We start from the raw sequence: 17,276 nt of genomic DNA on the forward strand, positions 1-17,276 counted from the left end.
CTTGGTGGAAATATTTGAAGATCATACTAGGGGCTTTGGGGAGCCGATAGGTTAAAAAAGAACGTACTTCTTCTATCATAATTTTCTTTTTAGTTTGTCCCAAAAAAAAATTCACATTTCTATAATTAGAAAATAAATCAACTTTAAATTTCTTAAATTTTGTGTCGAGTCAAACAATAAAACATAAACTGGGACATACAGAGTATATAATTAATAATATGATCCAATAGGTTAGGGACATTTTTTACCCTTTTCCGTTAAAAAAAAAGAAGAACGAAGAGGTTTACCCTCACCACCACCCGCCCGCCCGCCCACCCCTTCCCACAGAAATTTCTGCACTTGTCATTACATGTAACCTTTAACTACATTACAATTGAGCAGCTAGAACCATCTGCTAGCGAAACCAAGTGCATATAAGTATCTCACAGGAAAATTCCCAACTGCATTACTTTGGAAGGTTAAGCATGTCAATTTAAGGTTAAATGTTTCTTGTTTTATCCCTGCCTTTTTTCCTTGAAAATGTAAAAAGTTGAGAATTTTCCACCCAAAATTAGACTGCCTCCTTGTAATAATCAAATCCTTAACAGGATAACATTTTGCACCGCAAAATTCATAACCACAATGATGTACACAATGGGGTAGATTGTAAGGATGAACATTACACGATTGGCCTACAACAAGCTGCTGTCGAGATTCACTGTATTTTCACTTGATGTTAAACAAATATGGCTTCAAACTTTGCACATGGGTGGCTATCGATGTGATCCCTAAAATCAGTGTCTTCTTTGAATGTGAAGGTGTACAATGCCTGTCTCTGTGTCATGCCAAGAGGATGTAATCTGTAGAGTTTTAGCTCATCTCCCCCACGTAGTATTTGAGGTCTTTCATCTTTCCAAATGGGAACATGTTTTACAGATTTGAACTTTGACACTACTGCAGATTCAAAAGCCTTCAACGACAAATTAGATGACCTGCAAAGATTCCAGTAATGATGGTGATTGAAATATTACATAAAGAGTTAGGCAAGCTGTAATAAAGGGGCATGAAAACAGTTGTATAAGCTCAACAAGACGAAGGATGGGAGCGAATTCACATAATGACATCGGTTTCCAAATTTCTTTTTTTCATGGTCCGATCCCCCAAACTTTAACATGCTAACAGCTAGTGGCATGATCAGTGGGAACCAAACACCATTTACCAAATATTTTCAGGATCTTCGCAGCTTCGTTCTATATATCAATTCAACCAAGAAATAAATCAGATAAGTCGTAGGTTGATACTATGATACAATACTAAACATATATAAGAGCAGCTTTGCTGTAGCTTTAATTGTCCAATTTTAGTGGAGAAATGAGAAGTTATTGGTCTCATAAGTATTAGTACATACAAAACCTGCTACCACAACTACCAAAGCTCCAAAACATGGAGCCAACAATACTCACCCAATTGGGCTTTATGGGATGGTCTGAATAATTAAAAGGGGTAAAGGGCCAAATATACCCTGAATACATATTCGATGTAGAGCAGTTTTACTCTCCGTTTCAAGAGTCTTGTGTGTAACCCTGCCGTTAGCCAAATGCCTCAAATTTTCCATTATTGGCCAACGGAAACCACTTTCCCTATTAAGAATTACTCCCTCTGTCCCCCTTTATATGACACCTTTTCCTTTTCAGTCCGTCCCAAAAAGTGTCACCTTACTATAATCAGAAAGAATTTAACTTTAAAATTCCTCTTTTACTCTTAATGAAATGATTTACAACCACACAAATATCTAAAGATTATTTTAGACTACAAGTTTCAAAAGTTTCTTTTTTTTCTTAAATAACATGCCATGTCAAACGATACCACATAAAATGGGACGGAGGGAGCATAATTTATACTTTTAAAACAAAAGCAATGCCACCTATTATTAAACCTTACTCTTCACCATTTTAAACCACCGCATATAATATATAGCTAATTTTGAACTACCACGTCTATAAGGGCAAATATTAAACTCCCACATTGAATATTAGGGTAAATAGGACTCCTATAAAGCAATTCTAACCACCCTATATGCTATACCTTTGAGATCTGCATCATAAACTTAACTTTTACAACATTCCTATTTCATTCCTAACAACACTTTTTGGCTCTTAAATGGTACATACTAACATATGAACAGAACCAACTTCATTTCACCTACATTATGTCTTTATATCATCTGGTAAATTGGGAAACAGTTCAACTCCCTAAACTCTTAGGGGTCGTTTGGTTTGAATACAAGTTATGATGAGATTAGTTATGATAGGATAAGTTATGTTAGAATTAGTTATGATGGAATAAGTTATGTTGAGATTATTTCTTATTGAGTGTTTGGTTTGTTGTATACAAAATAATATGCATTGCATAAATTTTAAGAATAGGTTGTTTGTTTACAAAAATACCCTTCACTTTATTTAGTTTTTTATATTTTATTTGCAAGCTTTAGTTATTCAATATTCATTTTTAAAATAAAACTTTCATCTTCTTTATCTTAAATATTTTTATGTGTGCATTTTCATGGTGTCCATATAATTTTAAAAAATAAAGTTTTTTTCTTATTTAATTTAAAAATAGAATTTTCATTTTAAGTTTGTTAAAGTAAAAAAGGATTTATGAGAAATCAAAATATAAATAAACATAAGAATTAGTCAAATACATTCTTTAAATAAAAATTATATTATATAGTGTAATTTTTAATAGAAAAAATATGAAGAATTATCATAAAAATAAGGAATGAATGTTGTTATATATGGTATTAAAAATAATATAAATAGGTATGAATGTGAAAAGTAAGGTACAAAAAACATTTGTCATTTACCTATTTTATCCCGGGATTAGTATACCACCCAAGAGCAGGGATAACTTATCCTGGTACTATTTATTAATCCCGAGATAAGTTATTCCGGACTTGCCAACCAAACACCAACTTAAGTGCCACTATAATTTAATCTCGGGATTATTTGGTGTTATCATTCACACCAAACAACCACTTAGGGGGTCTGGGAGTTAGAAACCTGAAAGTTCAGAATGATTGCCTCTTGATGAAATGGTTAAGGAGATATGTTGAGGAAGACCAAACCCTGTGGAGGGAAGTTATACATTACAAGTATGGCCAAGATACAGAGTGGTGCTAATGAAGCTGACATACCTTATGGAGTTTCACTCTGGAGATCAATAAGGTCCCTCTGGGACAAACTGGAAGGGAACATAAAGCTCAAAGTAGGCAATGGGACTAGGATTTATTTTTGGAAGGATATCTGGATAAGACAAGAGGCTCTGATGCAGGCATTTCCTGATTTATTTTCTCTTTGCAACAAACCCGACATTACTCCAGTTGATGACATCTCCTTTAGGAGGAATCTGAATGATTGGGAGTTAGTAAGAGTGGCAGAACTTCTACAAGTGCTCCATGATTTCAAAGGACTGTCCACAACAAATGATATAATCAACTGGAAACACACCGAGGATGGAAGGTTTTCTGTGAACATACTTTACAGGAAGGAAGTGGGATCTCTTTAAAGGATCAGATTGGCAAGGTGGAGGCAGATTTGGACAAGTCAAGCACCAACCAAGGTGAAGTGTTTTGCATGGTTGGTGGTCAAGAGAGGATGTCTTACGCAAGAAGTGTTGAAGAAGAAGGGCCAACAAATAGTATCCAGATGTTTTCTCAGCAATGAGACAAATGAGACCAACAATCACCTATTCTTGCATTGCAAATTCACTTCCCAGCTTTGGTCTATGTTCTTGAAACTCAGACAAAAACTGGACTATGCTAGAACACACTGCTGACCTACTAAGCTGTTGGATTAGAAGAGGAGGAAGTAAGAGCCAGAAGAAATGGTGGAGAATGATCCCAACATGTATTTGGTGGAAAATATGGAAGGAGAAAAATGGAAGATATTATCATAACAAAACAAATTCCATTCAGAGAGTGAAAGAGAAATGTATTCTTTTTTTATTTTTGGTGTAAAAAGGAAAGTATAGAGGAAGTAGAACAGTTAGTAGATTTGTTAGGTTCACTGTAATTAGCCTTTTCTCTCCTTTTCTTGTTAGCAACTTTTTGGAGGTTCCCTGCATGAAGAATACAATTACCAATTTAAAAAAAAAAAAAAAAGATTGACTAAGAAGCAAACAACCCCAAAAAACACACACCAATTTTACCAACAAAATGTCATTTGGAAATTCCATATATTACATAACAGTGACTAGAAAGTTGAAATCATCACTCATGCTACAATGGTGGAGAAAACAATAACAACTCAGTAATGACTTAGTGAAAAACCACACAAATTTTGAGACATTTTCTTCAAAGATTTAGAGAAGAAATTGATGATATATACATATATATATATATATATACAACAACAACATACCCAGTGAAATCCCACTAAGTGGGGTCTGGGGAGGGTAGAATGTATGCAGACCGTACCATTACCTCGAGGAGGTAGAAAAGTTGTTTCCGAAATATATATATATAAACCTATGCTGGTTAAAGTCATGGCAGAAAATACCTTAGGAAAATGGACTCCATCTCAAACCTCCCTCTTTCACGTACATATACATGATGTACAGTTTCTGAACCTCTGGTACATTTGCAGGGACGTTTCCTAAATTTTGGATTCTGCTCTTCTCTCTCCCTAATACTTGTTGCTAAGAAGATACACAAACGACAGGAAGAGTGAACTGCTGCCATGTCAACCAGGGCATTGAAAGAATCAGATGGGCCCTCAACCTTCCACCTAAATAATCAAAACAAGCCATTTGTTAGCCAGAACCAGAAAAATTTAAGAAACCCTTTTGAAAAGAGAGGGGCAATCACAACTCCCAGCAAGCAGAAGGGGAGAGGCAGGCAGAGACTCCATTCATCCCTATTCAGGAGTTCTAATAGTCCCTAAATAATATATCACTACGTCGAAAACTAGGATAAGGTAGTAAAAGTTGTCACTATAGAGACAGGCCATTGTTACTTTCTTAGTGAAAGGATAATGAAAAAGTATAGAAAGATGTTGGAAAAAGGTTTTCCTTTGAGAGCGGATAAATCTTCAGGATAACCAAAAAAAAGTTAATTTAGGAAGAAAAAAAGACTTATAATCAAGAGGAACACGATCAAATAAGAATTTGACAGAAAGAAAAGTACCACTTTTTGAGCATACCTTAACAACTCATTATATGAACTAGGATTTTCTCCAAGGTACTTCATAGTATTGGCAACGGTTTCAGCATCTTTCAGCTCTTTAATGTGTAAAAGTGAATTAGGAGAAGGAGCAAATTCTTGGATGTTTGGAGCACCAATCACCACGGGGATTGATCCTGCAAGTTTATACGAACTTGCTTTGATCAGTACAACAGAGCTGGGCATCATAAATCTTAGTTCTGAAGTAGTAATTTGTAGAAAATCATAAACACAGGATTCTATGCATAAATCTTGCCTAAAATGTATTGATACTGAAGACAAAAGAAAATGATGAAACTAAGATAACTCATGTAAAATCATTTCAACAAAATTCCTAAAACTTTTCAAAATGACTAAGAGCTGAACATCTATGTGCTGTACCAGAATATGCAAATCCAGATACAAAACATATTCGAAGTACCAAAAGGTACTCATAAGTTTGCGCTTTTTTTGTGATATTTGTTCTTCATGGCACACTTTAAAGCTAATATCTTCAAGATCTTTTGTGAAAAATATGGCATTGCAGAAAAACAAATCAAAAATACATCAATATAGAGGGATGGGGGATTTAGAGATAATTAAAGTTTCTTGTTTTGTGTGGTTACTAGCTAGAGAAGGCGTCCTCACACTGGACAATTTGATGAAGAGGGGAAAGCCCTTGAGCTCTAGATGCTTCATGTGCAAGGAGAATGTAGAGACAGTAAACCACCTATTCCTACACTGCAAGTTCACAGGCATGATTTGGAGTATCATTTTGAACCTTAAAGGCATAGCATGGACCATGCCACGAAAGGTTTCTGAAGCTCTAAGAAGTTGGGAAGAAGCCGGCTCAGTAGCAAAGGACAGAAATAGATGGAGACTTATCCCTGCATGTATCTGGTGGACATTGTGGAAGGAGAGAAATTCCAGGTGCTATGAGGGCATAGAGAGATGTGCAGAAGATTAAGCTAAATTTTATCGAACTGCTTTGTTTTTGGTGTAATCAGTTTTATTCTAATGACACTATTTCCATCATTGATGTCCTTGATTCATTATAGATAGAAAAAGGAGCATTCTAGAATTCCAATTGTAAATATGGTTTCAATACTACCTAAGAACTGTTTTGGATATAATACACGGTTACTATTCTCAAAAAAAAAATTGATACATTGGAAACTAAGTGAACAAAGCAGACTAAAAGTTAACAAACAAGAGTTAATACCAGCAACCAGAGACTGGAAGAATTTTTCAGTGACATAATCCTCCTCGTTAGAATTCTCAAAAGCGAGGCTAAATTTAAAGCGCTTGAGAGTCTCCACTTTGTCCACTGCCACAAAATTGAGAACAATGATGATAAGTGAGAATTAACAGGATACAATGTATTATTAAGCTTACATGCACGCATAAGGATGTCCTGCATCCAAATATTACATTTATCCAGACTACTGACCAGCTTTTCCCTTTCCAACAAATCAGGATCTTGCTTCTCATTATGAATTTATAAGAAAAGGTTTGCTTTTCAACTCTTTTTTTATAACCGAAAAATCCCCGATGGTCAATAGCGCAAGGTTTGAAACTCAGGAGATAACGGGCCGGACCCACTACTCTTCTCCTCTTAAATACCAAGCTTTTATCTATAGGAAGGTCCAAATTGTGACGTGCATATAACCTAAACATCATGCACTGCACTCTTACCACTAGACAAAAGCTTTGGGCCATCTTCTTTTCAACTCTATTCTAATGAGTTGCAAAGCAGAATTCTTTTAATGCAGGCACGTGTTTTATTTTACAGGAGATGTCTGCTTTTCAATTCTATACTAATGAATTACATACTAATGTGCAGTTAAACCATATGCATGTGTAATACAATAATACCAATTACAAGAAGAAAAAAAAAACACATGGATGTGTAATCATATTGGGCATTCAAATATAAAATTAATCCAAGCTACATTTTTTCTTAAATGTTTCTTATCTCACGGATCAAGGTCTAGCTTCTTAGTAAGGAATTTACAAAAAGATGTCTATGTGCAACTTTATGCTAATGGGTTGCAAGATAATAAGTGTTCAAAAGCAACATAACAATAGAATATAATCTATCAACAAAATGAAATCTTAAGACTGGCAAAACATGTTTGGAAAGTCACCTTGTAATTGGATTTGGGTGTAATTTCACAATTTTGGTGTGTTTGTCTGACCAAATAATTACTTGATCAACATGTAACTGGGTGTAATTGAGAGAAAGTAATTACACCCCTCAATTCTCAAGGGGGTTGAGAATTGTTGGTAATTATTTTGTGTAATTACAAGGTTATTTTTAAAATTTCTTCCATTGTTTATTTTAGTTTTATTGTTTGGTCTTCTTAATTTATTTAATTTCTATTATAATTTATTTTTATTATTACTTTTAAAATATTTTTAAATTTTTCTTTTTCAAATATATTATTCCTTTTAGATTAATTATCTTTCATTTCTTTACTTCTCATTTCACAACCTTTACTTCTTGTGCTTCCATATAATTTCTCATATTTTACTTCTTTATTTTGAGAAGGTAACGTTAAGTTCTCATACTTTGTTTCTTTCATATTTATTTTCATTATTTTTCTCATTTCGTTTAGCTATGTTATTATTCTAATTTTTGAAACTATACCTCCTAATCGTAAAAAGAATGAGTCAACTACAAACTTGCTTTATAATGAGTGATGAAATTTAAGTTGAATTTCATTATTGAATGAGATTAGATGGACAAACTTGGCTTATACTGAATGATGTCGACATTGAAATTACTTTTTATCAAACATTTCAACAATGTTATGAAATTATGGTTATAAATATTGATTTTTTGTCAAACATGCAATACATGATATTCTTGCAAAATGTGTGCTTGTTTAGAATTTTTAGTAATTAAATTAAAATATTATTTATTTGAAATTTATACATCAGTTCTTTTTTATAATACTCCCTCGGTCCATTTTATGTGGCACCCTTTCCTTTTTAGTCCATCTCAAAAAGAATGTCACTTTACTATAATTAGAAACAATTTAACTTTAAAATTCTCTTTTTCCCCTTAATGAAATAATTTTTAGCAACACAAATATCTATGGATGATTTTAGACCACAAGTTTCAAAAGTCTTCCTTTTTCTCTTAATCACCATGCCAAGTCAAATGATGTCACATAAAATGGGAAGGAGGGAGTATTACTTATCAATCTATAATTATTTCATACAATATTTTAAAAGATAATATGTATCACTTAATATAGATAAAATTTAGTAATATTTCTTATAGACATATACAACAACAATATATTTAGTGAAATCCCACAAGTGAGATCTAGGGAAGTTAGAATGTACGCAAACCTTACCACTACCTCATGGAGATAGAGAGGTTGTTTCTAAATGACCTTCGTCTCAAGTGCAACAACTCTAGGTACAAAAAAGGAGACAGTGAAGAGAATATAGCAAGTTACAAGGTAACAATGCAAAGTCTACCGAAAAGCATTCGAAAAAATTAATAAAACCAAGTGATAATCGAAACACAATAAACAACATACTAAGGTAGATTATTGAAAACAATAATAAACAATGATAAAATATAAAACAAGAACTACAATAATACAACTAGTACCATGGAAAACACCAGTCAGCCTAAGCAAGACACCACTACACTACCTACTAACCTTCTACCCTAATATACATCCTCCACATCCTCCTATCTAAAGTCATGTCTTAGGTAACCTGAAGTTGTGTCATATCCTGTCTTATCACCTCTCCCTAATACTTCTTCGGCCTACCTCTGCCTCTCCTCGTACCCTCTACAACCAACCTATCGCACCTCCTCACTGGTGCATCTACGTATCTCCTCTTCATATATCTAAACCATCGCAATCTCGCTTCCCTTATCTTTTCCACCACAAAGGTCACTCCCACCTTATTCCGGATATCCTCATTTTTAATTTCATCGCTCCTAGTATAACCGCACATCCACTTCAGCATATTTCCACAACATGCATCTTTTGGACATGAGAGGATTTGACTGGACAACACTTCCGCCTATACAACAATGTCGGTCTAACCACCACTCTATAGAGCATTTTATTATAGACATATATTTGTCAAAAACAATAATGTCTAATTTTGATGATTAATTTCTATTTTTAAAATTGAAAGAATAAAACTATGTAATTACACCTGTATAACCAAGTATTACGTTTGTAATTACACTATATTACTTATGACAGACAAACAAGCCTTTGTTTGTTTACAAGGTAGCTTTCCAAAAAGACCTTTAGAGAACTTATGTGTTTATGTGCACACTTGAAAAGGAAACAAATATAAGGTTTCTACTTCCAGTAACATTGGCTTTTCAAGGAATATATGACAATTGAAAAAGAGTGAATCAAACCCATTATATAGTAATATTTTAGACAATAGGCTCCTTAATGGTGACTACTTCAATAAAGACACCATCAATATATCATCATATATAATGGAAAGACACTGACCATTTCCATCCCGGTTATGATGACAACTGCCAAAAGAATCAATCTTGATCTTTTCTCTTTCAAGCACTTCAAGAGCTTGCAACCGAAAGTTGCGAGCACCACAATTAGAAATAAAAGCAGCTGCTAACGCATTCTCTGTTTTAGGTTGCACAGGAGCCATTATATCATACTCGGCCCAAGAGAAGTACCCAACAGGAACATCCGAAGAGAGACTTGTTGTCATGATAATATCATATCCCCTTCTGAAACAAGAGAAAGAATAATAAAGTTGGTTAATGATTTCTCCTTAGAGATATAACGATTCAGAAAAATATATGAAAGAGTTACAATTTATATTACAAACATGATATGGACCAAAGATTAGTGCGTGCATGTGGGCTCCGTGCATCAACTTATGATCAAAACATCTGTAGACAACGGATCCAACCTTTGTTGTGTAAAGTGGCTTGGCCTTAAGTATATGTGGGTATTAAGCTTTGTTCTTCCAATAAGTTAAGCAATATTATAAACACTAACCTATTAAGTCACTAGATGCATTCAGACTCCACCGTCAAACAACTTAATGTCTCTGAAGTCCATGGAGCATGGCATTTACATCCGAGTTTGTCTAAACCCTAAAATATGTCATCTAGCATGATTATCGAATTGCTATATGCACAGAGATTTATGTCTTATCGAAAGAAAATATCATTGAGTACTAAAAAAGAAAATTGTCAAGTAAAATCATGGCTCCTTGTAAAGTAGTTTGTTTTGTGTGGTTGGTGGCCAGGCAGGCTGCTTAACCTAGGACAATTTAAAAGAGGAGGAATTCAGATAAGCTCGAGGTATTGTTAATGCTATGCAAAATCAGAGAATACAGTCATTTAACTTTTGCATTGTGGATGTTGAAGTGTATAACCATCTCATCTAAAAGCTAAAATTGTTAGATAGAGACCACATTTTTATTTACTTTATGTCTTCAACATAACCCCTCAGGTGCGAACCTGGTTCTTTTTCATGAGTTACGCATGTGGATATTCTTCTTTGGTATTTGGTAATGGGTAACCGTGAGACGAATGCAGGACCTCTACTTGCTCTGATATCATGTTTTAAGTGTGTAACCATCTCATTTGCAAGCTTAAGTTGTCAAAGAGAATACGCTTTAATTACTTAATTATGTCTTCAATAGTGGTGTTACTAGTCAGCTGTGGCAATTATCTCGCAGAATGATAGGCCTTAGCTGGACTATGCAAAAGTTCACAGCTTATCTTTCTGAGGAGCTGGTATAATCAGGGTAATAATGTCAGACAGAAGAACTGGTGGAACTTGATTCTAGCATGGATTTGATGGACAATTTGGAAGGAAATGAATGCGGTGCTTTGAAGATAAATGCAGTTATATTCAGAGGATAAAGATGAATTGTATATTGTGTTTTTCCTTTTCGAGCCGAGGGTCTTTCGGAAACAGTCTCTCTATCTCCATGGGGTAGTGGTAAGGTCTGCATACATCCTACCCTCCCTAGACCCCACTTGTGGGATTCCACTGGGTTGTTGTTGTTGTTGTTGTTTTCCCTTTTGGTATAAAGAAAATTATGTAAATGAGGACGAATTCATACTAGACATCATAGAGTCCTTGTAAGTAGAATTTAAATGTGTTTTTGCACTTTCTTGGAGTCTGTTATTGGAAACCAGCACAGCCTTTGTGTTGATGCTGATGCTGATGATTTGTACAATTGTTACCATTCTAAAAAATATATACAATCAGAACAACAAAAAAAGAAATCCACACTAACATTACAAAGCAAAATTTATCTTGCTGAGCAGATTAACACGTATAAGGATTATAAAGAGAAAACGAGTGCTGGAAAGAAGGAAATACATGAGGTACATTCTACCAATATGCTCTTCAAAGTATCAAGTAAAAGAAAGGTTGTCTGTAGTTTATGCTACAAAGATTCAATAATTTTTTATAAAAAAGAACTTGCTATCTTAGGTATATTCCAAATGAGCACTCAAAATGTTCATTTTTTTCTTAGGTTATCTTCTTGAGAATTTTACAAGGACAAGCTACTTTTACATCCTAATTACAACTATTTAGGGTACTTACACTTAATTAGAAAATATAACAATATTTTACCAATTATAACAAAATAATAGGAAAAGTAAGGGATTATGTTCCAATTTTCCCCATTTTAGGTTCTAATCTACCTCATCCCCCCCCCCCCCCTGCCCCTCCCAAATCTCTCTTTTTCTCACCAAGCACACCCATGCCAAGAAACAAATATTAGTGATAAATTTCGTACTCAAAATCATAACTTGAGAAGAAAAAATTTGGCTCTTAACACTTTGAATTAGAAACAAGACCAAAAGAGCTAGTTACACAGGAACATGATCTGCATAATCAAAATCCTACAGAAATTTCAAAGAAATCTTTATATAAATGGTTGAAATCAACAATAGCAAAATTGTAAACTCCACTAAAAGCTCATTGACAGCCATTAAAAAGTTTTGAAGCTTCGAATTCGGAAATTAAGTTTTGCCAAATTGTTATTTGTTGCGTTGGTGTGGTTGCAAACAATTAGGAATATCCTTTGGAGTTTATATGTCAATTTTGAGGGAGTTTGGTGAAGATTAGAGTTGGTTTTTTCAGTGTTGTCAAAGGCGCACTTAAGCCCTGAAGCAAGGCTCAAAATGTGTTGAGCGCTTCGCCTCGCTTTATGGGCACTTCAGTGTCGTCATCAAGGTTCTAAGGCATATTTTTTCTTGCCAAGGAGCCTCTTCTGAAGAGGTGACACTAACCAGATATATTTCACTTTATCTTAATCTTTTTCCAATTTCTTGTTCATAAATTTGTCATCCATGTTTAAAATTATTAGTCTTGGACTAAACATATATATATATATATATATATTTATATTTTTTCTCCCTTTGCGCCTTTTTCCATTAAAGCCCACACTTTATTTGCACTTTGCGCTTAAAACACCAATCGACCTTGGAGCTTTTTTGCTCTTTTCGCCTTTGATAACACTGGTTTTGGTTGAAATTTCAGATTGAAACTCGAAGAGGAAGAAGAACGGTTGTTTTTTCAAATCCCAGTCTGTAAATAAGTTGTATATATTGTATTCCGAGTGTATGCTATTTGTATGCTCAATGTATCACTGGGCATAAAGTGATATACACACAACATACAAAGTCATAATTGTATGCAAGTTGTATGTTTTTATCGGATTGCATACAACAAAAATTTTGTATATAAGTTGTATGTTTTGACTGCATTTTATGTAACAAAAATTTATATGCAAATTGTATATTTTGACCGGATTGTATACAATACGTTTTAACCAGATAGTATATATTTTGTAAAAATAGCTCACTACTTTTTGAAAACCCGAAAATCTTGTTAAAACGGGTAATTAGTGTGCAATTTTTGTATCTTTAGGAAAAAATCACTATTTCTTTATCTGTATTATCTATTCGCTTACACAAGCTTGAAAGTAAGGACAAGCTAGATTTGTATGATCCAATAAGCAAATCAAATCACTATTATCAAGCTGAACAAGCTTGTTAGCATTTTTCTGTTTAGCTCTAACTAACTTCAAAAATTATACCCTGGAAACTGGTTCACACTCCTGCCAGAACACCCTCCCTAAACGGAGAAAAGAAAAACAATAACCCAAACAGAAAGCATAATTAGTGGTTCTTATGTCTCCCACTACAGAAATAACGAAACCGAGAAAGAAAGCCAGGCAGATAAACAGATATCTAGACATAAGTTAAGCAAACAAAGAGGCCTAGGGAAGATATAACAAATAAGAACCTTGTTTACTTTCTCGAGTCATAGAGACAAATGCTTTATTCTACCAACAGTATACAGTAATCTATCAGTTGCAAACATCGACATTACTGTTACACATCTAGCTATTTTATAGCCCAATGCAAGAGTAGATCACTAAATCCATAACCACCCACATGCATGTGAAGAAAGAAAAAACATAAAAATTCAGGCAGAAACTTCTTAAGAATGTTAGGATGGGCAGCATAATGTTGAGACTTTTTCCAAAGAGCCGCTCTTCATTGAGCAAAATACAAATGTTTTTCACATTTACAATATTAAAAACTCTTGTCAGAAACTAATAGCAAGCTAAAAACTTCCAAGTAAGATATGTTTGGTTAAAAATGATCAAAAGTTCAAATGTGGCAAAGGCTATAATCTCTCAGGTGCCCCATGTAGGTGGGAATGCTCAAGTCTTTTTCAAGATGTGCTTACCCACCGTCGTGCCATAACAACATCATTCTCAGGATAGTATTGGGCCGACTCCATTGACCGAAGCACGCCAGCTGTGCCAGCCTGTTGTGTTGTTCCAAATGCTGCATCAGGCTTCTTATCAGAATGCACTCCGAACTTGCATCCCACGGCACAGGACTTCCAATCCTAGATAATGATAGAATGGCCATCAGATTTCTTATATGGTAAAAACAAAAAACATTCAAGAAGAAAGCCGGTAACCCAATAACTGTTACCTGCTCTCACCTACTTGCCAGTGGATAACATGGGAACCAAGATCTAGTCATGATAAACGTAAGTAATTGATGGGGAGTCTTACTGATTAGTTGCTATTCATTCCACTAAAGTTCTCTATGAAGAATTTGATGTAATGAAGGAATAAGGTAAAAGAAAAGAAGATACTTAAGGTTCCTCCACATATTTTATCCCCCACTTATATATTAGTATCTTTACCCATATAGAATAGGTTTTGGAATAGCCAGTACTTTATAAGATATCTTACTGTAACCATGATAAAAGAGCAAAAAAAACAGATCAAGCCATGGGTGTGTTAGCTTGGCATACTGATTGATCTATAATTGGTCGGGTATTTAGTATTTGGTTAACAGATGTACACATTTTAAAAGAAACACAAAACTAGAACCCATCAATTTGGCAGTATCTAGTATTTACAAGCTTCAAAATGCCAAAACATAATTTAAAACTGCAAATTTATGTCATTCAATCTATCAAAGCCTTAAGTCTGGAAAAGAAAAAGACATATAGGCAGACAGTACCTAATGCATTTTAGATGTAGTAAATACCAAGACATAAATGACAACAAAATCCATATTAGGTGCAGACATTGTCTAAAGAGATGCTCCAAAACAAAACAAAACAAAAAGAATCAATTATGTCTCCCATACTATTCGGGTCCAACTATATGAATCCTCTATATTCATTCTGCCCCATTCAGGCTCATTTCATTCAAATCCTGATAAGATAAAAGGGACCTAACTCAATTTCAAAAGTTAGCTCATAGAATGAGGATTGTCCAACACCATATAAGGAGACCAACTATCCATCCCAATATTGGATGTGGGACTCTTAACACTCCCCTCACATGCCCAAATCTCGATAGTTAATTGGAGTGCGGACAATATGATAGGGGCCCAACATCTGAAATGAAAATTGAGATGAATGCTGAAATTGGGTCTAACTCAAAAGCTAGGTAGCAAATAGAAAGCATATATTAATAGATGAAAAACTATGTAACCTTTTCGCCTCCATGAACAAAAATTGGATCTTTGTCAAAATCTCTAGAATATTCGATAGAATCCTCCCTTTGCAGCCATTCCTCACAACTCTCAAGTACCAAATCTTGATCAACCTCACCACTCAAGTCAACCAACCCACCATTACTGTTAATACTAGTCGCTTTGGGGGTTGATGTCGTAAACTTGTAGAATGAATCAGCCCACGAGTTGACAAGATTGGCTTTTTCCGCCATGTCTAGTCGACCCAGAAAAGCAATTTCCACTAAAACCACAAGGGCAACCAAGAGAGGCAACCAATTGCACAATTTCTTTTGAGGAACAACTGAAGCAGTGGTGGTGGTGGTGGGTGAACCTTCATTTCTTGGTAACCTTTGAACTGGAATAACTGCGGCCATTAATGGTGTATCAAGAATATGTTCTTTTTGGTGGAAGAGTAAAGATGTGATCTTTATTTTATTCTTCAGAGGGTTTTGGAATTCTTAATAATATACAGTGGTGAGCTCATTCTGGAAAGGGGTATAAGGAGTGAAAGTCAAGCAAAGACAACTATGAAGGGAAGTCTATTGGTCAAATCTTATAAACTGTAATTCTACGCCATCATTGGTGCCTCAGCTCTTTATTTTTTTCCTCCCGTACGTTGGTGTCTCAATTGACATTTGTCGGATTGCATTTTGTTTTTTCAACTGTTATGCAATGCCGGGTCGTTTATTAAAGAAGTGACGTGGTACATCTATGGCTATTATTTATATTTATTTATCTTTTTTTTTGTTGTTGTTAAATAGTTTTAATTCCTCATTATTTTTATTAAATAAATTTAATATGTAATTCAATCAAAATGTATATTCATGGCTAAAGAAGAAGCGGCTTTCCTCTGTTGCAAGTTGCAACTGTTCTAATTAAATTCATTATTCAATTGAAGATATTAGACATTTAAAAATCTAAATGATGAAACAATTAAGTCTCAATTTCAAAACCCCCTCATTTTCGATACGTTTTCATTTTCTTTACTAAATGAAGGTAATTAATGATGATTTTAAATACTAGATATATTATTTTATTTTGAAGGGATTTAAAATGTCAATGGAGAAACATGTCACTTGTAAGCTTTGTTAACTTATGTTTTTTTGGGTTAGAATATGCACAGCCAAAGCAATATTCAAGACTACGAATTCACATTATAACTAACTAATATAATTAGAACGAATTTAGAATAATACTTACCTGCTAAAGCTTTCACAAAACTTGTCCAGAAGAAAGGAATTTAGAGTTGCAATTTTTTGTTGTTTCCTGACTAATTATATCTTTCAAGTCTTGTATAGGCAAGAAGGTTTTCAAAATAGGGTGGTTTTTCTTTGAGAACAACCCCTATTTATACTTTTCGGGGCAATGTTTGAAAAGAAAAATATCTCCGACCATTGATTCTCCACTAACAATCATTAAACACCATTAAGGGCAATTATAATATCAATTCGTAAAAGCATGAATTAATTACATTATAATATATCACAGATTGTACCACTAAATATCTATAATTGTACTCCATAATCTAATTTCGAAATATACCACTACAACTTATTTAACTCCCCATGTTAGAATTATCGACACCAATCAATTAAATTAAATTTCTGAAAAAAATTAATTTATTGATTAATTTAATCCTTTATTTTATTCTTATCTTATTTCACATGACGGATATAAAGTAGGTTTTCATGTGGAAAACTTATAAGCAATCATAAAGGAGCATTTTCCATCTCAAATTCTAGACATGATTCTATTAACTAATTATTATTTTGCTAATGTGATTCGTCATTATCTAATATTTTAGGAATACATCAACTCGTAATAGAGTCTCACCTTTTAATAGATTAAAATAATAAATCATATACATAAATCATAATAATTATATCAACATTAAGAGTATAAGTTCATATCATGGACAAGAGATATTGTTTATTAATATTCAAAACCTAAACGAATATCTCTATTTGATCCGCTCAACACATACAAAATGTACTAACACAAAAAATTATAATTTTACTATTTCCATAATTAAGGTCACGTCATTTTTAATCTTGT

General features: G+C 33.9%; 1 protein-coding gene across 3 annotated transcripts; it reads right to left on the minus strand.

Moving 5' to 3' along the window:
- Positions 1-536: 536 nt before the first annotated feature.
- Positions 537-15,866, minus strand: LOC129876229 (putative fucosyltransferase-like protein). 3 transcript variants are annotated; one of them, XR_008763339.1, is made up of 8 exons: positions 15,200-15,866; positions 13,931-14,091; positions 9,682-9,923; positions 6,399-6,503; positions 5,178-5,334; positions 4,536-4,763; positions 3,173-4,095; positions 869-971 (listed from the first exon to the last, which is right to left on the minus strand). XR_008763339.1 is itself a non-coding variant. In XM_055951598.1 (7 exons), the coding sequence occupies exons 1-7, from the start codon at positions 15,593-15,595 to the stop codon at positions 716-718; spliced, it is 1,545 nt and encodes a 514-aa protein (XP_055807573.1). In that variant the 5' UTR covers positions 15,596-15,862; the 3' UTR covers positions 537-715. The 3 variants fall into 3 exon arrangements, 1 of the variants encoding a protein (XP_055807573.1); XR_008763338.1 differs by lacking the exon at positions 869-971 and adding an exon at positions 2,822-3,104; XM_055951598.1 differs by lacking the exon at positions 3,173-4,095 and having other exon boundaries at positions 537-971; positions 15,200-15,862.
- Between the last annotated feature and the right edge of the window lie 1,410 nt (positions 15,867-17,276).

Source organism: Solanum dulcamara, chromosome 12 (assembly GCF_947179165.1).
Source record: "Solanum dulcamara chromosome 12, daSolDulc1.2, whole genome shotgun sequence".
NCBI lineage: Eukaryota > Viridiplantae > Streptophyta > Magnoliopsida > Solanales > Solanaceae > Solanum > Solanum dulcamara.